The sequence below is a fragment of the Lemur catta genome, chromosome 2 (genome assembly GCF_020740605.2).
Source record: "Lemur catta isolate mLemCat1 chromosome 2, mLemCat1.pri, whole genome shotgun sequence".
NCBI lineage: Eukaryota > Metazoa > Chordata > Mammalia > Primates > Lemuridae > Lemur > Lemur catta.
Genome location: NC_059129.1, coordinates 96264856 through 96286930, shown reverse-complemented (window position 1 = coordinate 96286930; position 22075 = coordinate 96264856). Strand labels below are relative to the sequence as shown.

General features: G+C 30.7%; 1 protein-coding gene across 1 annotated transcript in view; it reads right to left on the bottom strand.

Annotated features, from left to right (window-relative positions):
* Nucleotides 1-7824: 7824 nt before the first annotated feature.
* The window catches only part of GRIK2 (glutamate ionotropic receptor kainate type subunit 2), a 599434-nt gene continuing 585183 nt past the window's right edge, over nt 7825-22075 (bottom strand). Inside the window, exon 16 of the mRNA XM_045544086.1 lies at nt 7825-9527. Coding sequence (XP_045400042.1) covers nt 9363-9527 — 165 coding nt within the window. The 3' untranslated portion in view covers nt 7825-9362. The remainder of the gene's footprint in view (nt 9528-22075) is intronic.

Here is a 22075-nt window from a genome sequence, read left to right as displayed (position 1 = left end):
AATTTCATACAAAATATGGCTCCTTGGTATAAAGAGTATTTTTACTTAAAGGCCCTTAGAGATCAGCAGGCATTGGAAGGGGCTTTTCCTCTATCTCTAGAAAGACCAGATGGCCCCATCAAGAAAAACAATTGTCTTTCCTTCCCCTCCCTGTTATCTCAATATCTATTGCAGGAAAGAAGATCAAAAATGCAACCAGACCTGGCCCAAACCATTTTAAAAATAATAATCTGTCTCTCAGGTTAATTTATTTTCCAAAGACAATCGTTTACAAGTCAGTCTCTTTCTCTCAGCCATTCATTCTCCCAAGTATCTATTCATTCTCCCTAGTAATTATTTATTGCCCTTCAACAGAATTACTTATATTCCTCATCTCCCTCTCCCATCTAAAATGAGAGTATATAAGCTGCAGGACCCCACTGGAATATTGGGCAATCGCCCTATGATTCTCCCCATGCACGTGGTAAATAAATTTGTACTGTCTCTTATTAATCTGCTTTATTGTGGGTTGATCTTTCAGCCAGCTTGGTGAGGGAGTTAAGGGGAAGTTTTCCCTTCTCCCTCCCCCATAATGGTCAGGCAAAGGCCTCACATTGTGATGAAGGAACTAAAAGATTGAAGCAGCCTGAATTATGAATTACCACACAGAACAACAGCTATAAAGAGATATTCCAAAAACCCACAGTAGAATTTTCATGAATGAAAAATAAACCTTCATTTAGATAAGCCATTGAGATGTCATGGTTTGTTATTGTGAAAAAATATAGTGTTTAAAAATATCAGAATCATTCTGGCTGATTCTGTATGACTTTAGGAAAATTATTTAAATTCTCCTGTCAGTAGTTTCCTTATCTATAAAATGGTGATAATCTTAGTCCTTGCTTCATAGGGTTGCTCAGAAAATGAGAGGCGATAATTCACATAAAGCACTCATTATAAGTTATGACAATTGTTAGCCATATTTATATTTATGATTTCATTCACTGTGAAATTACATGAACTTTTGCCTACTATCTTTTAAATCTGTCTGTTTCTATTTTTCCTCACTGTTACCAATTGAGTCTAATTTAAACTAACCTATCTTACCTGAACTACTTACTGATGTGGCCTCCTAACTAATCTTCCCTTATCTACTCTTGTACCTATTTAAACCATTCTCCAATTTGCAGCCTAGGTAGTCTTAACACAGTGCAGATCTTATCTAACAATCTTTCTTCTACTTAAGAGATTTAGATGGTTTTCTATTGCTCTTTGGATAAAGATCAAATCACTAAAATCTCCTGTGTGACCTTGCTAAGGTCTAGTCCCTAGCTATATTTTAAATATATCTCTTATTACATGGAGTCATGCTACTGTGCTTTATCTACACTGTCTTTCAGTTCCTCAAGAGCATGCCCTGCTTCCTCCTATTACACACTTTTACATGAACTTTGTCAAAGGCTTAGGAAGCTTTCTCTGTTGCTGAGCACCTGCTTCCCATCATTTATACCTCAGTGCAAACATTTCTTCAGAGACATATACCTCATTTCTCTAGTCTAAATACGATTCCTTTATTATTAACCCTCACAGAACACTACACTTTTACTTCTCTTCACCTGCATGAAAGAGACTTAAGTGCACTTTCCTGTAAACTTTTGGAAGAGGGCTAAATATTTGAGACTTGCTTCTGCTTCAGTAAAAATGTTTTCTGTGTTCCAAAGTCAATTGTTACAGCACAGCTTACTTGTATCCTGCAAAAAAAGCAAGAAACTTTAAAACAAATAAACAAAAAAAGGAATGCTAAAATATTTTCTTGTACCTATTTGAAGATAAATAAAAAACTCAATACACATGGGAATAGCATAGGTCAGTGAAAAGGTTAAGTGAAGTCATGGTGTCATATTTTGCATATAGAAGGAAATAGCCAAACTGAGTAATAGGACAGCAATAATGTACTAACAGCATAGTTTATTCTCTATACCTGGAAGAATCTTACCCTGTGTCAAGGTTTGAAGCTAATAGAAGTTACATAATCCTGGGAGGAAGACACAAATCAATAATATATTGTGGTAAACAAATAGATCTCTGCATATCCTTTATAAGGATAAACTAAACCAGATTTTCATATTTTCCACTATTAAACTGTACTGCTTAAGATCTAGTGAGTTAAGCCTCATCATCCAACAGAACCTGACTAAAGGGGGCACTTCTTGTGACAACACATTTCAGTTCGTATTTACATATTCAGTAGCTTACTGGAAAAAGTTCAGCCTCTTCTAGCCTCTAAACTGTAAGAGCAAGCACCATGACTCTTTTTGATTATCATTGCCTACCCAGTATTTAACGCAAAGTCTGGTTTATAATATATACTCACTGATTTTTAATATAAATGAATGGGTACATAATGGTGGGAGGGCACAGGCCAATGCTAATCATGTTTTTCAGGTCTTTAACGAATGAAAAAATAATCTTGAAAATCAGAGTAATAGTTAATATTAAATTGATCTTTATTTTTAACTAAATGAGTTATTCTGCAGAGCAAAGAAGCTGACACTTCCTCCTCTAGTGTCATGTTTCAAGACAAATAGTATCAGAACAGACAATTCAGCTTTCCATTAGGGAAAGAGGTGTAGGAAATACAAAGGAAAACAAGATATGAAAGAATCTGACAAAGAGAGGCTAGTTGTAGTAGACAGCATAGTAAATAAGCAAATGGAGTGACAGACCAGAAAATATCGTGGGTGACAGATATTGCAATTTGTTTTCTCATACTTATTTATACAGTGTCCTTAATAGAACCCCTGATTTTTAGCTGGCCTAGTATTGCCTAAATTAAAGACCACATTTCCCAATCTGCCTTATACCTAGGTGTGGGCATATGACCCGTGCAACTTGTGGGACATATCTTTAGTGGGAAAGAATAAGAATTTCTTTCCTTTCTTTTTGTCCTTCCTCCTAATAGAAATGTGGATACAATGTCTGGAGCTATAGCAGCTATCTTAAGTCATATAAAGCCCTCAAATTAGAGGTGAACATGCAAGATAAATGTTCAAAAATACTTTAAAATATTATAAAAGGAGAATAAATATACTGTGTCTTTTATTTTGCCTTTTAACTTATAAATTTGGATCAGGATGAGTGAAATTTAGGTTAAATTTTTCAGTGTGTTAATAATGTTGGATTAGATATTAAATTCTACAAATTAACCCTAAGGTTAATTATATTGGTAATAGAGAGTGTTATAGTTTGGGGGAGTATAATATTATAGGAATCTTTAGTTGAAATGTAGGGGAAAAGCAATTCTCGTTGTAAAGAGGCAGAAATATATTTCTTTAAAATCTCTTTTAAATAAGGCTCATAATAAATGTGAAAGCAAGATACACTGTAAGGCAATACATTAAAGAGGAGTCAAAATCTTACAGTTCAGCATGGTTCACTAAGAAAGTGTTCCTTATCTACACTGTAACACATGTCTCTTGAGCTTTATAAAATAGAAATTGGAGTGTTTTGAATTAGACCTAAGCCTTCAGGGTATAAATTACATTGGCTTCCAAATTTATCATCATTTGACAGATACTAAAATAGAAATATTCTTGATTTCAGAAATGTTCTCGAGCCCCATTTTGTGATTTTTTTTATGAAAGTCATATTTCTTTCATTGTAAAAATACTCCCTTTACATATAGAATTAGAAAGTTATTTGGTATGTAGAAAATATTAGCAATATATATTGTATTATCTTCTTTTTGATTACAAGAACAAGGTCTGTTCTGTTTCAACTCTGTTCGAACCATAGGAGTTTTAGTTTTTATTTGCTTTCTATACTGGATTTCTGCACAATCCTGTGTTTAAAGAAAGGGTCTTGGTTCCTGGTAAGAGTGAAAGATTGAATATATGCATCTAATTTTGCTCCCTTCTCAACCATAAAAATTACAGTAGAGATTTTTTTTTTTAAATACATAAAACTTCAAGAACAAGGAGAATAAGGGGAGAAAATTTCAACAAAATTTTAGAAGCAGAAAAATGCATGAACATATTATAGTTAACTAAGCGACATGAAAGAATAGAATCGAAAAGGGGCAGTGTTGGCTGAGAACCAACTAGTTTTATCACAGAATCCTCCAAAGGCACAGAAACCAGTTGAATAAAGTACATTAATAACCAGTAGTTTCAGAGAAAGCATAAAATAAAGAGGATTTATTTAACGTAGTTTAAAAAGAGAGCATCCCTGTATTTGCTCTTTTTCTTATTTAACCCTGAGAACCTGTCCTCCACCAATGCATGGAAGCTCTAGGACAAAACACCAGGTTCACCTGAAAGACTGAGATTTAAACTTAAAATAGGATGATTAAGTGACCTTAGTCATTCAGAATGCAGAGATCTCAATCTCTCTTAACTGATGTAAATAGTTAAGTAAACTAGAATATTGGCCGTTAGGGTCTAATCTCTAGCCAGGAAAATAAAAGATACTTTTCAGAGAAATCTAACAGGATCTAACAGGCCCAAGAGGAAATACTCAAAAATAGGTACACTTTGAAATATTTGTCAGCAAATAGCACACCTAGATTAATTTATGGTGATGCTCAAATTAGGTAAGCATTCTTCCTTATCCTGCTGTGAATATAGAGTTTACAAATCAGATTTTAGTTCCTTTTTCCCCATCATAAACAGTTGCTAAGAATAAACAAACATCTCAAGAAAACCTCTAATCTGGAAGATAGAAATTCTGATCAGCAAACAGAAAAATGCAACTGGGAAGCAGATCTTGTTAACTACAATGGAACAGATCATGTTAGGAAGAAGAGAATGTCAAAAGATTACTATTAATCTCTCCAGAGATAAAAGAGAAGATGTCAAAGCCTTAAAAAAAAAATCTATAGAAGTTAAAACAGTTTTGCAGAAATTAGAAACTCAATGCAATATTTGGAAGATAGAGATGACAAATATGAGAAATAGGAAAGTAAAGATAAATTTAGACTCAAAGGGTCAGAAACTCCAATGTTAAAAAAAAAGGAACTGTATAGAATGTATAGAGAAAGCAGGAGGAAAAATCATCAAAGAAATAGTTCAGAAAGTTTTCCTGAAAGTGAAAAACAATAGTAGCTAAATTTAAAAATTCATCAAGAACCATGAAAAATAGATGAAAATGCATTCATGCTTATGATTGGGGTAGTTTAGGATGCTAAAGACAAAAGAGATCATACAAACTTAAGAACAACTTAATAAAAAATCTCAATCAATCAATCAGGGATCTGAAAAACTTCAAGTTTTCCATAATAGGCTAGAAGTAAAAAAATAAAAATAAAAATAAAGCAAGAGTAGAATGTCTTCAAATTTATCTAGAAGTGATTTTCAACTTCTATACCCAGCAAAACTAACAATTATTTGTGGTGGTAGAATGAAAGTATTTTCAGACATGAAATACCTCAAAAAATGGATGTCTTAAGCACTCTTTCTCTAGAAGCCACCAAAATTAGAAAGTAAATCAAGAAGAGGGAGAACATATGTTAGGGACAACAGAAGATTGACCCTTGTACAGAGACAAAGGGAATAATCAGAAGGTGAGAAGGGAGGAATCTTGCAAAAATAATTGTTCTACAGACACAGAGGGTATCCTTCAGTCCATAGTGGAGCAGTGTGACTCAAATTATGGATATGCTCAGGACTGTCAGGACCAGAATCTTCACTACTACTGCACTAACATAGAAACCTGAAGACAAATTTCTCATATGAGCTTGGCCCATATTGTTATTCACATTTTGCTTGCCTTGGTCAGACACTGATGAAATTCTTCTTGTATCTTTCCTGCTCTGTTCCCTAAAACAGCTGGGTACTCTTTTCTCTATATAAAATATTCTCCATAAATTTAAACCTGAGAGTTGGAAATGAGCCCTAATAAGCCTATGCTCAGAATACATGGAACAGCCCACTCCTTCTAAACAATTTTTGGTTGACGTTACAGTCAGATGCCATGATTCTATTGTACTCATGCATTGTATACACTCTTCTTTATGATACAGTTTATGATAAACAGATATTAAAAAGTATTGTGGTGCTAAAAATACTTTGAAATCATTTGTGGTTAGTACATATACTCATTCAATAATCAAAATAAGTAACTCATGTTTAAAAATATAACTGAGTTTCAAAATATTTTAAACATTGCAATAAGTAAAATATTCTTGTCCATTTTATATATTCATGAAATATATTCCCTTAGTGTTCATATAGTTGTTAGGGTTATTCAGTTATAAATATGTGAATACATCTCCTTGGTGTTCTTATAGTTGTTAGGGTTACTTAGTTGGGGTATGTGTGAATATTATCCCTTTGGTGTTCCGATAGTGGGTCAGCTTATTTAGCTGTGGTATATGTGAACATAAATCCTTGACGTTTTCATCCTGGTTAGGATTATTTAGTTGGAGTATATTATGTGTACCTCCATCAATGACCTGGAATCTCAGATTATGTTGTTGACTGAAACAGGTGCTCTCTTCCTCTCCTTCTTGCAATGAGTGTTACTCTAGAGAACAATGCTTACTCCAATATACTGTCCTTCCAGAGAAGAGAGATTCTCTTACTGGTTGAATTTTATTTTGAAAATAATTATGATTTTATTAGAATTAAGATTTGTATCCCATATATGCATAAGCATCTAATTAGTAGGGAAATATCTGTTTCAGCTATAATGTAGAGAGTTTTTAGGAAATGGATAAAAATTAATATTTATATATTGTTTATATATTCTATATTACCTACAGAGTTAAAATGTGGCAGATTTTTTAAACTTTTCAAAATTCAATAATTTAATACTTGAATAAAATAATTGTCAAATTTTACCTAAAATCTAAGTAATTAATATCGTGAATAATTAAACATAAGTAAATTTGTCATTCCCTGCCTATTATCTAAGATATTCCAATATAAGAAATTGATTATTTAAATTCCTTTAAAATCAAGTTAGAATCCGATTGATAAAAAGCTTAATAGTATCCAAAATTTGAACAGTTTATTGAGGTAAGTTATTTGAGGCTATTTACCACTAAACAACCAATGCTGAGATTTTATCGGTGATTTGCGTTACTCACTAAAATTACATTTAGACACAAGATTATCATTGAAATATGAATTTTAATTTACAAAAACCATAAGACTAGAAATTTAGAACACTTTTTCATTTAATTTTTAATTTAATTTAGATATTAGGCAATTTGATTACGCAACTATTTTGAGTTTAAAGAAATACTTCACAGATCTTCTTTTTCATTTTTTTTCTGTCAGAATTCTAATTATACTTGGTTTCCTTAGTAAAATATATGTTTACATGTATATATGTATGTTATAATTTGTTATTTAAAATTGATTCTATTAGGGTATTAATATCTAAATGACATCATTACTAATTGTGATATTGAGTCGATCTCTCCCTCTTCCTTTTGCTGAATCACACTGAATTATCAATGCACTAGGAATTCTCAAAGTAGATATGAGTTGAACTTTAAATATAATATCAGTAATCAGTCTTACAGAACCCAATGAATATAGTCAACATCCACTCATAGAAGATGTAAGATCATGACTGTCACCTCTAAAAATACTAATATTTTTTTCATTTTAATTGCCCTAAACCTAAAGAAGATTACTTTTTATATCCTAGTCCAGCTTTTCCTAGATCTGAGTAGCTCCTCCCCAAGGTTTTTTTTGTTTTTTTTTTTTTCACGTAGTTGGGAAGTGGCCATCCTTGATGACCCTAGAAGGTTTCAGGATGTGTAGTCCTCTTAATGCAAAGAGTATATGGTGCATTCATTTACACATACAAGAGAAAAATGAAAGCCAAAACTGAACGTAAAATGGACAGAATTTTAATGATTTTTTTTCAATTTTGTGCATTGGATTCAAACAGCAAACTGTGTGCACTCAGCTGTTATCACAATGTTGTCAAGAGGTCTGTGTCTTTTACCATTTTACACACAATTGTTCATTACAGTATGTTGTCAGCCTCGGAAACCAGGGGTGTGGCATGGTAAGCAGTGGTGGTAGTGCACCTAGCTTTTATATTATCTAACTTGAAAATATTTCTCTTCTATGATTCCTTTTTTCTTGATAAAAATAGTTTTCACCAAACGTTGGTGGTGCACACGCACTACCATTCATGCTTGACATCACACCCCTGACAGGAACACATGTTCTTATTTTGTTGATAAAAAGTATTACAAAAATTTCCATACAAAAACTATTTTCATAGAAATCTTGCATTTCCACAAATAAACCTGAACATTTTTTTGAAAAAAAACTGTTCAAGAATTTTGTTCATTTAACATTGTGACTGTACTGATAAATGCAGTCCACTTCTAAGTTCTCTCACATACTTTTCTGTAGATGACCAGTCCCCTTTTGCCTCTCACCGAGATCTGCCCAGGCTCCATCAAGTTCATTTATAGCAAGAACGGGAGTTTGAATTGACATATCTGAATGTTAGAATGAAAACTTCAGTCTTCCACATAACTATCAATACTCAGCCCTCTTTTTACAACTTAAGACAAAGATTGCAAAATATCATCCTTTTAACTCAGAATCACTGAACCAACTCTTGATTTTTTTATTTGTGACATGGGAATAGAGAAAGGGTTTTGGGGGGATAAGTAGGAACTGGTAGAGTTGCATGTTCAATCTCCTGCCTTGGTGAATTTAAGCAAAACATTATTGCCTTGGTAATTGACATTTCTATCTCAATCAGTGACACAGACTGTCAAAGAAAGAAAAGAAAAGAAAGAAAATAACTGATGAAGATCTGCTTTATATTCCACTTGCCATGGAATTCAGATTTGTTTTGCATTACATTTTTTTTCACATTCTATAAACACATATTGTCTATTCAGACGACAATTATACTGAGTAGTTGGGGGCTAGTAACATCATCACCTCTATTATCTGGGTGTTCAGAAGACTGTATTGTTTCTTGTAACACTACAGTTTTTGCTGATTCCAAGTATTTTTATTCTTAATGACTTTTTTACTGGTTACCCTGTTGAGCATTGATATTCCATCTCCTGGCAACAGTTGGGCTTCAAAAGGAACCTGTAATTTCTCACTGGACTGCATTTGAAACCAGCCACAAAATGCGCATGTAACATTCTCTCAGAAGAAGGGAGGAACCCATGATAAACAGTGTAACCCCGTGTAATTTAGTTGATCCATGATGCTTGTAAATCAAGTCTGATCATTGCAACTGCTTAGATCACAAGAGTCTCTAGTTCATAGACACAGCGGCATGAGGTAACTCATTTTATTTTGCACAGGTTGCATATTTCCACAGGAAACATTCTCGCTAAATTGTTTGGAAAAAAGACGACAGTTTGTGCTTGGGTGTTTGGCCTCCCAGCTTTATGCCATGGTTTCTTTACCTGGCAACCTTCTGTCGTTAAATGTGTGCATGTTGATAACTTCTTCTGTTTTCACAATAACTGGGGCCTGTGGCTTATGTTTTAATCGACGCTGGCACTTCAGGGACATCCTCAGTTCTTCTACCATGGCACTACAGAAGGATCTCTGCAGAGTAACACAGAAAAATTGAATATTACCGAACAGATCAACTGCAACTGTCCAGAATCAATATTAAAATCACGCTCAACAGACTTGTCAAAATAGCATCCTTGAAGTTTTAAAAAAATTCATTATAAAGATTATAACAAATTGCTAAAATTTTAACACACAGCACATGATAATTAAAATATTTTGTCAAAGTGGGCTAGTTAAAAGAAAATCTCCACTTGATACTGAAATGAACTGCCAACTAGTAATGTATATATTACATCTATATATTAAATAAGATTTTCAGATGACATTATGTAAAATTGATTAGAATGGGATAGAAACCTACTTTAACATGGAAATATAAACATATAGGTCTATACCAGAAATCCATTCTTCAAATTTAAAAAAAGAAGAAATGTACTACTTTCCAGATCACAACATGACATATACAAACTTTCTTTAAACATTGATTCTTCATTGTGCATCTCAAAACAAAAATAGCACTCAAACAGCAAGACATAAAAATATGGAAGACAATTTCTACTATTTAATTATATCATTTTTGTGATTATGCCTATAAAACATTGACAGTGATTAGAAACAAATATGACTTAATCATGAAATGACAAATTATAGCATGTTAAACATCTATGAACAAATATTAACTTTTTTAACATTAGCTTGATAACTGATAGCTGATAAGTAATTGATTCCATGAGGAAAAAATATGACCATATAAATATTTTTTCTTAATTCCCATGTCACTGGAAATAGATTTGCAAGAAATTTTGCATATCACAGGCTCATTATCACAGCTTCTCAAAATTCATATTACAGAATCATACATATGAAATAAAATTTTCTTAGCCTCTCTCCCGGCCTGATTGAGATACATGTGTGTTAGTTCCATATAAATCAGATTCATGAACCAACTGCATATTGTAGTTGAAACTCAGAGGACTGATATGTAGGCTCTTTCTATGCAAGAAGCAAAACTATAGACAAAAAATGTGGACAAGTATAAAAAATTTACACAATTCTGTACAGTGATATGAAAACATAATGAAATAAACCTAATCATATATGCATGTGAAGACTTATTTGTGTTTTAGTTGCTTTACTGATTATCAACTTAGGCAAATTACAAGAGAATACAGGATAAAATAATTAATACCATAAAAGTATCTTACTTATTTTGGATACCTATTTATAGTTGGATAGGAGGAAAATGTTCAAGAGATCTATTCTACAGCATGGTGACTATAGTTAATGATGATACATTGTATTCTTAATAATTACTGAGAGTGAATGTTAATATTCACTACAAAAAAGATAACTCTGTGAGATATAGCTTTTGTTACTTAGCTAGATTTAACCATTTCCATATGTATACATGCTTCAAAACATCATGTTCTTTATGAAAAATACATGTAATTTTATATGTCAATTTAAAAATAAATTTGAAAAAATATTTTGCATGGGAAATCTTTTGTGACACTAAAAATAATACTTTGAATTAATGAGGCATCTATGTGTCAGAGAAGCTGATTCAGAGACAGGGTAACTAACTCTCTGCAACTCATACGTGTGACTCAGTAGGATATCCTGATACCTAGTTTTGGAAATTTGACATGGTTCTACTGCATTCCTGTCCATCTGTAGCTCTATCCTCATTTCTCTTTGATGGGTTCCTTATAACCTTTCCGAGTGGTCTTCCTAACTCTAAGTCTACCCTATTCTCCCTGAAGGCTCACAATTACCAGGATAATAGGATAATCTATTTTTAAGAACATCTATTATTAATAGCATTTTCTTTTCTAGGAAACAGGTCAAATCCAAATCTGGTTTTTCCATAATAACTTATCTGATTCAGGCCTCTCCCCTTCTCCCTACCTTCATCTTTCCCTCCGCCCCGTCTCCCACTTTCTCTACACATCCATTATTGGTTGAACCGCCATGACTTTTCTGCTTTGCCTCTCCTTGCTCTGGTACTCTGCTGAGTTCTTTCATCCTTCGCATCAACTCAACTTTATCCTTTATATCAGGAGATGACAAATTTTAACTTAATTAGGTAGTCCTTTCCAATTGACCAGGCACATTATTTTCACTTGACTTTGTTTTATCCTCTCAGTATTTTGCACTCATTATCCTGTTTTTCTGTCTGGACTCTAGTCTTCTAGGTATGAGTCTCACTGAATTGTGAAGAGCAGAAATCAGGTTCTCATGGTACTGCTTCTATATACGGGCTCTTTAAGCACTGAGTGAATTACCACAATAGCTATATATAACCCTAATATTTTAATTCTTACTTAACAATTTTTATATTTCAATTACTAAAAAAAAGATTTTGAGATGTAAAAACTTAGCAATATATATTGCTACAAGTTATCCAATTAAATCAGGTAAAACTTTAGCATTTGTTTAAAAACATTACATAAAAATATTAATTTATTAGCATTTGTAATGGATGATGATTAAATGCTGCTCATGAATTCCCCATTAACTACAGAGTCATTGCCATGCATTATTTATTCTGTGATAAATTATAGAGTTCTGAAATTCATGAATTATATTTCTATTAAAGGATTTATGTGGCACCTGATAGCCAACATATGGACACAATGTTTCTTGTTGCTTAATACCTACTATTAGATGTACTTATTAAGAACATGATGATAATGATGATGAAGATGATGATGATGACAACACTGTAGAAATGGAAAAATTTGACTCCAAAATAGGGAGGAATACATAGTCTTGAGGTAACTTAGTCTTGGCTCTCTGTTGAAACATTTAACAGAAGAATCGATTAGATAATATAACAAGGTCAAAGTTTGATCCTGTTGACACTTAAAAATGTTATAGGATGTGAAAAACATTAGAATGTTTTAAATAAGACTACTTTAAGATCCATAAATATCCCAAATGTTAAATAATTTATAACACTCTCTTTATTGGCAATCTAAATTTTTAGGCATTTTGATTACATTAGTTTTAAAACAGATAGAAGATAATTATGATTAATATTCTGTCTATACTAGGAGAGTAGTCTAAGCAATTGATTTCCTTAGGATAAAAATTTTATAAATATACATACACAGTCCACTATGAATGACTCAATTTTATTTCTTGTAAGTTAAGGGGCAAACTCTGTATTTAGTACCCTATACTTACTTCAGACTATAAATAAGGACATATAAAACAATTTTTATGTAATTTTATATAAATTAAATACATACCGCTGAGTAAAATAAAATGTAGTTTAAAAAAACTCTCCAAAGGCCAGAAGTGTCTGAAGTTAATTATATTTACAAATTTAGAAACTATCTCAAAATTGTGAACATGTAACCCACCACTGCCATTTTAAGTTTTATGTCATTTTACAAAGCCATTAGAAAGTAACAAATTTTAGTTAAGTAACCTTTCAGAAATCAATCAATGGTCTTGATTACATAATGACAAAATGCCCTTTTTAGTAATTTTTTCCCTGAATAGACTAAATTTTGCCAGCTCCTTTTTGATCTATCAAAGCAAGTTTACCTGAAAAATAGTTTTATTTTAGGTTACTAATAAAGTCACTGTGAGACAATAGGGTCTCTTCTCACTGATAAGACTAATTCCAACCTAACTCATTATAAAACTTTGACAACCTTTAGATTTGAGCAAGATTTTAGAATTAACATGACAAAGTAAAGGAATTTAATGATATCATAAATTACTTTCACTTGTGGTACTAGGACAAACACATATTCTTTTTTTGTTACAGCTTTAGAAGGCAAATTCCACATCTTGATCTATGCAAGTATCTAAACTTGAAACTGTACAGTTTTGTGATATATAGTCATTTCCCTGGGCTGTGCATTGTCAAAAAATTACTATGTCTGACTTTTAAGTAAAGTTCTTACTTGTTATCTTGTGATAGAGAAAATTGTGTTTTATACTTCACATAGTGTTTGAAATTTATTTAAAGTCTTTTATTGGACTATGAAATAAGTCTTCTAAAAACTCAAGTACACTTAACAGGCAATTCCCTGGTTATAATAAAAAGGAAGAAGAAAAATAAAAGAAAGAAGTTAAGAGAGAAAAGGAGGAAAGAAGAGAGGGAAGAAGAGAGGGAGGGCCAGAGGAAGGAAGAAAAAAAAGGACGACTATCTTGCTTTTGAAATCACTTTTCCTTAGTAGTGGAAACACATGCATTGTGTCATTAAATAAAGTAAGTTCCTTGGAGTGATAACAACAATAAAAATGTTTCTCCACATTAATATAACAGACTACAAAAAGAAAAAAAGAAAGTCACAAGGATACTAACCATTATTAAAAACCTCTTTTAGTAAGTTTCAAAAGTTTACTAAACAGTGTCTGGATGGTATGGTGGCACTAACCAAATAGAAGATTCCTGAAAATGAAAATTTAAATCTTTGAGCTGTTAGCATGTATAATTACATTTAAATTTGTAAATTCTTTATAAAATTCATTATATTTAATGAGGCAACCTGTATTTACACATCTCTAATTCTTTAAACAATGAAGATCTGGAAATCCTAAATGAACTTGGCCATATTTACCTTGACTTTTTTGTTTTTGTTAAAGCTCTGTTTTGTATTTTGAGTAAAATAAGAAAACACATAAATAGTCCACAGATAAATGTTGTTAAGGATATCATTATGTTGCAGCATAATTTATTCTTAATAGCTTAACTTTCTAATTTAAAGATACATTTATAGAATAACATGATGTTACCGCATTTGGAGAAGCACAGAATTTTTTAATATTAGAAAGTTGTAACCATGCTCCATATTGAACACTGACATATTTAAACTTCATTTTTAAGTTAAAAACCATTATATTTAGCAATGACTTTTTAAAAAAAAACAGTAACTGAAAACAAGTAACCGGTTTGATTTTTTTAAACTTTGAAGCTCATCATTCTCCAATTGAGTATATGGATTCATTTATCACCTGAGCACAAAATAATCATAAAATGTTATATGTTACTTTCAAGTCTGCATTTAGTATTTATTTTTACAAAGGAAACTCTATTTTATGTATCTTGCTGTTTTATTTTTTGATAGTATAAATTTAACTAATGGTATTCCAGTATGATTATTTATTCAGAGTAATTTCCAATCATTTTTGCATATAATTCCTATTTAGAGCCCTACCAAAATATCTTGGAGCTGCTTCTATCAGATATTATACCACATTGTTCTGATATATCAACCAAGCTGATTTTGTGCTTGTCATTTAAATTATTTGTTAGCTAATTATGATATGTAATCCATTCTTAGACACTTTCTAATTAGTTTCTGACTCTAGTAGGCCATTTGCCCAAGAATTGTGCATTATGTGTAGTGGAGACAAATCAAAACAGTCACTGTGATCAACTACAGAAAATTATCCTACAGTAGATAAGTAAACTAAATGATAAATAAAATGGATCAAATATGTATGAGGTGTGATACATATTTTACATAATATTGTATTATATAAGACAAGTAAATATCATTTAATGTGATACATTACATTTTTTTCTTTTGATTTATACAATTTTAATTGGCAGCCTTTTAAAGATATCAAACAGCTAATGTTATGGATCAGAAATATGAATTGACCTAAGGCTAAATGAATGTAACAGTGAAGCAATGAGAGATGAAAAATGACTGGTTAAATCACTCATGTTAAAAAATATATTGCAACTTTGATCTTGATATTCAGTTTTAGAACAGCTATCTTTTTGAAAAAGTTATATTATTTACATAAGCTATGCAGCAGTTAGTAGACTCTATGTGTAGGCTCATTAGTGATCCTCTTGATTAATCACTGTAATTTTACAGCTAGAAAAACTAAAACCTAAAAAGTCAAGTTGTATATCTATGGTAATGAGAATAAGTAGTATCAGAGCTGAGAAAGGAACTCTATTTTCTTGACTTTCATTCTATGAATGCTTTATCATATTAACCTGCCTCATTAATAATGATTTCATTCACAGCTGAATGTTCTACCTGGACTCTATTCTTACCAAATGCTAATTTCTTGAATTCTAAATTGTAAAGCACACAGAAAAATATGAGCGGGAAAAATAAATACAAATCTCTCTCAATGAATTAAATGACAAAGGATGTTATAGCCATGTATTAGCCTGGATTATTTTACAATGACAAACATAACCAAACATTAAAATATTCTCAGAAAGGTTTACTCTTACAGAAATAGTTACCCAATAACTTCATATTGAATTTTGCAAATATGATGAGACAGAGAAAAGTGGAGCATCATTATACATTTTTACACTTCTTCTATTTAAGCTAGAAAAATCAATAAATAAGGTCTGACAAACCTCAACACCACTTTAGTCAATACCACTGTCAAATGCATTTTAAGAAAAAGTAATATTAATCATCACATTTTTGCTGATAGTCATAATGATGCAATTTTTTTTAAAGTATAATATCCAAATAACTAATGCTTAATTCCAGGAAAGCTCTCTTTTCCTAAGCTCCAGAAGTTAAAATGTATGAGCTTTATTAACATAATACTAATGATATTATAAAAACAGCTGCTTACCATATGCCAGTTTTGTACAAGAAAACCCAACTGTGTATTAACTATCTTAATTCTTAAAGCACTTTCCTTATCAATTGATAACCTTATGTTTTTATTTGTTTATTCATTTTTCATTTATTTATTTTAAAAGAAGTATAGAAAAGCTAAGTAATTTTATCTAAGGCTAAACAAAGTAGAGTTACGCTTGCAAGTCTTCTTAATTCCAAAATTCACTATCTAGGAAAGTGAAATAATTAGATTAGATCAATTAGATTGCTTATGATCAACACAATCTGTTTATCTAATTCAAACTCCTAATCCACATATTTTTCTTAGTGCAACTTCAAGGAGAAAGAAAAATAGTTAAATATTCTACTCCCATTTTGTACAACATGGGATAAGTTTAAAGTGTTATACTAGGCATCTTTGACCTTGAGAAACATACTTGACCGTTGATACTCTTATCGCCATCTGCATGATATAAATAATATTAATAGTATTTGCAAGCCTTACAGGGTAGTTTTGTATTCAGATGAGATATTACACTTTAAAAACTCTTAAGCTATTTATAAAAATATGGTACTAAAATATTGTTTGTCAAACTACAATCTTAATTTCAAAACTCCATTCGTGGGAATAAAAAGAACATGGGTTATCATAGACAAATTATTTGAAAATCCTTTAGCTGATTTAGAAGTAGATTAGTGAGTAAAATGAAGATTGGCACCTCATTTCCAAGTACAATATTTTATATTTACACATAAAGACATTTAAAAAGCCATCCAGTTTACACATAAAGACATTTAAAAAGCCATCCAGTTAGTCCTTATATAGATCATTAATGGAAATTGAGAGACACTCTGCTCTCAGAAAAAGGCAGTGATTTAAGAGTACAAATGGACTGTTTGTCCAAAGTTTATTTGTAACTTTTAACTTCTCAAGCACATGCACTCAAGCACTTTATAACTGTATTTTTAAAATTGAAAATTTACTTAGAACCTTTAACTTCTGAAAAGTTAAATTGAGTTAAAATGCCTTACATCAATTGTAATTAGTGAAAGTATACATATTTTGTGATGTGTAAATAGGCATTAATGAGCAAACCATAAATATTGAAATCCAGTCTTTACTGAGAATTTATAATACTGCTTGCATTCATTTACCTTACCCCAAAAGTGGATTCTTTTAAAAAAGCATTGCACCTGTTAGAACTAATTCTTCAACATTCTGAAAGCAATTTGTATATAAGGGATCTGTGAACACTTGTTTTCATTCTTCTGTTTCCATGACATACTGATTCAGCCAGCTTTGAAAAGTATTTTCCTTATAAATAATCTTTACCTAGCATGCCTGGTCTTGCAGGTTTAAACTAAACTGCTCTAATTTACTTGTCGTTACCCAGTGTTTCATTTATTTGTGCTTCTAATACTCTGATTTATAACCATTTTCTAAATTTGTTATTGAACTATACACTGAAGAACATTCTAGGTGCCTGCGAAAAGATGTTTTTGAACTATCAATGACTGAAAAAATACCATTATTTAGAGATTATATTGGATAAGATTTACCAGAGTTCTATAATAGAAAAAACTACATTGACTAAATTATGTCCTGCACAACAATAATACAACACATTTCCTGAAACATACTTCAACCATTTTAGAGTGAAGATAGAACAGAAATACATGTTCAAGATGGGACACTTATCTAACAAACTTAGTATCTTAGCAATAATTTATATTTTTTAATTTCTGAGACATATTTACTATAGTTTACACTGAGTAACAAAAAAAAGAATATGTTTGGTTTTATCTTAAGTTTTTTTTTTCATGTCATGAAACTCAATAATTTATGTTCAAGCCATTCAATAAAAATAATTTTTACAGGCAAATCCATCTTAAATTACATGGGAAAACAATATTTCTATATACAAGTCAGACAAAAACATATCAAACTATATAAGTTATGTTGTTATTCTTGCTGAAAATCAAAAGAAGGTAGAATTATGTATATCTTTTAAAAAAGAACATATTCAAATATTTTTAAAATGAGTAATTTTAAACACAAATTAATAAAACATAATTATGTAATAAAATAGTTTTATAAAAATTAGTTTTTGTAATGACTTATAATTCATGCTTACAAAGCCAATATATTATCATTAATATTACTAGAGAAAAAAATATTATTAATATTAAGCAGTTTGTTTCAGCTATAAGTCTTAGAGAAAAAAAATCTTTTAAACAAATACGTACACTTAAAATGCAATGATGATTGTTTCAAATATACAACAGTTTCTTGGACTGCTTACTCAGTGAACGTTAAGGAGCAATATAATTAAAACAAAAGAAAAGGTAAGTCAAAAAGGAAATTAATTATAAAGTGCACATATGGATTAGTTACTTTTTCAGATATATTCAGACAAGAAAAACATTTTGAATTTTTATCTCAAAAGTTTGATTGAATAAAAAATTATGTATCCTTGATGAATGCATATTTATATCACAAAGCCATTTTTATAAAAATTATGATACACCATCTTGTGGTTATCTGAAAGGAATGCAATTTACATTTTTTAAGTTTTTTAAGGTCCATGTATTTCAGTTTTATTTTCTGTTTATTTTCCTCATTCAGGAATGGTATATTCCTATACTATTCTTAATTATCAAATAACTTGGAAATATAAGAAAGGCTATAGTCCTCAAGAGCTATTTGTTTTCATTAATATTTTACAATATAAGTGCTATAAAAATCATTTTATTTCTACCTTTAAATTATAATATTTATTAATACAATTTCATCATCATTCTTAGAGGTAAGACTTGATATGGAAAGACATTAGTTATAAATTTATTCATAAAGTTCATAATTCAAATAAACTCTGTTTTTACTGTATCTGACAGACAATTTACATAAAGATGGAAGAGTTTGTCTGTTCTTTTAAAAAAATACTTGAATATTATGGACAAAAGGAAGAAGAATGAAAAGGGGTAGAGAGAAGAGACAAGAGATAAAGCAAAATGGGTTGGAATTGTGACCAATGCATTCTTGCTTACCTTTAATGTGCAAAACACAATTCATTGCAGATTTAGTTCTCAATAAACATTTATTAAAATAAAGTAATTTCATAAGTGTTGACCTTAATTTTGAAATTTAAGAAATCTAGGTTAAAGACACAAGTATGATAAATGAAAGTAAACTGAATTTCTGTATATACTCATGCGTATCTTATGATAAAATCGAGGAATATCTTATGTCTTATTTTGATAAACTAATTAAGGTGTTAAACAGCCATATAGACCAACCTAAGAAATTTTTCTTCAAAAAAAAAAATGAAAAAGACTTGAGTCCAAGAACTTAATTTATCATAATAATGAGTCACTTTCAATAAATCCACATTTACCATTTTAAATTATATAGAAAAACATGTTTTTTTCTTTAGATAGACTTTTAAAAATAGGTTACTAGCATCAACTTTATTATTAATTTAACTAATAGATAGATAAATCTTATGCTACCAAGCACTGTTTGAGGCCCTCTAGATACAAACTATGAAGAATCTGATAGGGAGAAAGGCACAGAAACCAACAAATATAAATCACATAATGTGTTAAGGGATAATAGAAATGTGCATAGGGGTTACAAAGTAAAGGTATCTAGGTTTAATGCTGGAAATGGTTTGAAATGAGCCAAATACCTTCTTGACTTTGTCAAAAGTGGAGGAATATTTTTAGATGGTGATAGTACCTGAAATCAGCTAAGTAAAAAAGTGAGATACGTGGTCATATCTTTTTTTCATTGTAATAGGAAATAACAACCTACGTCCACCTTGTAGAAATAAGCTACACCTTGTGTGCAAAGCCATTATATCTATTGATTAGGGAAAGCTTTCTGGACAAGTTGATGCCTCATCTTAAATATCTAATCTAAAATACTGGTGAGAGTGTACAAGGTAGAAAAATGGACAAGGTTGGCTCCAGTCAAAAAGAAGAGTATGATCTTGGGAAATTGCAAGTTATTTAGCGTGGCTATAGTAAAGGTGCAAATTGGAGAGAAACAAAAACCACAACAGTGAACAGGTGCAGGTCCTGAATGGTCTCATGTGCTGGGCTATGGAATTTGGATTTCATTTTGGCCTCTATGTGGAAACAGTGTGTCAAAGCATAAGGGAGTGTGTGACTGTGGTGCTCACGTAATACCAACTCATTTGTTTCTTTCTAGTGTAATGTTAATGCTTTTTCTGTTTCTGTTAAAAAATGCTATATTAATTTCATTTCTCTAATTTTTAGAAGGTCATATAATAGGTACATAGAATAGGTACATAGATCTGGTTGATATCTAAAAAATTCAACTAAATTTGTTAATAATAACAATGAAGCAGGTTATGTTATAGAATTAAATTCTTACACTTTTTTTTTCTAAACATAATGCTTGTAAAAAAAATTGGGATACAGACACAGCTAGGTAAATCAGATGGACAAGACACATAGAGATAAGAACAGTAGAATACCACATATTGTCAGGAAATTAATTCATTTATTTTAATACTGAGCTATACCTCAGAGAAAGTCATTACATATGGATGATTTCTGATTCCAAAAAGAAATTCCAAATTCTTTCTATAATTTTTGGACTATTTTAAGCATTAATTAAATATCACATTTATTGATAAATTGTAATGAAAATAGTAACTTATATGTTCATATTTTCTTCTTTGGTTAGTCCTTTGGGTTTAATTTCAGAACTAATTTTGATGTTGTAAAAAGAATTATAACATAGAAAATGTACTTAGACATAATCATCAGTCACACAAATGCAACCAATATTTGATTTAGGCAAGTCAGTAGAAAAGCCATCCTGAATGTTGTGGAAAAGCAAATCATGTCATTGAGTTTTTCAAAATTTTGAATTGGTTATTTTAGTCATGTACAGCATAGGGTTATCAAAATATTCATTTATAAAAACATTACTCTACTTGTTAAATACTATAGTCAAGCAACAGTGTACAAATGCTGTACCCAAAATTCTGATTCTAGAAAGGGTAAGGAATCATGACATAAATTGTTAAAGACAAAGGAAGATTTTTATTTCAAAAATAGTTCTAAAGGTAAGCATCTCAAAGAGTATTAGCAAAGTTTGTTTACCTTGTATTTTTCTATGGTATTATTTTTAAAATGTCACTTTTCTGCTCTTTTGTATTTACCAATAAAAATTCATAAATCTTTTAAATATTACAGATTATACAATATCACCCTGCCACAAAAGCTAAAGTTGTCTAAAAACTGATGAGTTTTATTAAAAACAAAAGAGATGTTTACACATAAAAGACTAAAGTACTAGAGTACTTAAAAATGTTAGTTATTTCATGTCCAGAGCTATAAATTTATATACAAAAGATATCATGTATCATCTGAAAGTGGGATTTTTCTCCACTCATCCTCATATTTATAAGAAGTGAGGTAATTATTGCACTAGATATGTAGAATATGAATGAGGCGACAAACTTTTCAAAGATAGAATACAAAAAACATTTATACAAATGACCAAATGTATTGAAATCCAAAGAAAAATTGTGATAGTCTCAATATTTTTGAGATTTATACATATTCTTATAAAGACTCTGGCACAAGAAAATAAAGAACTAATTAAAAATAATATTAAATGGTGTAAAAGAAACCATAATATTTTTACACATTCATTAATGTGTAAAATTAACTGCAATTTCTCCAACGCAAGCTGAGATTTTTTTCAACTAGAAATTTGTTGGACTAAAGATATGCTAATAAAATTTTCCTTTACTCAGTATATCTTAAAACCCTCTTTTTTATTTGCAAGGAAGTAGCTTTTTCTTTCATATTACAGTTTCTAATTCTTGTTTCCATCATTAACTGTATCCCTCCATGAAACTAACTGGAAGGAACTTCAAACAATAAAAGTTTCTCTTTTCTCGGTGTGCAATAAGAGTAGAAATAGCCATTTGTCCTGGAAATGGCTACATTAAACACGTTACAATTAAATTA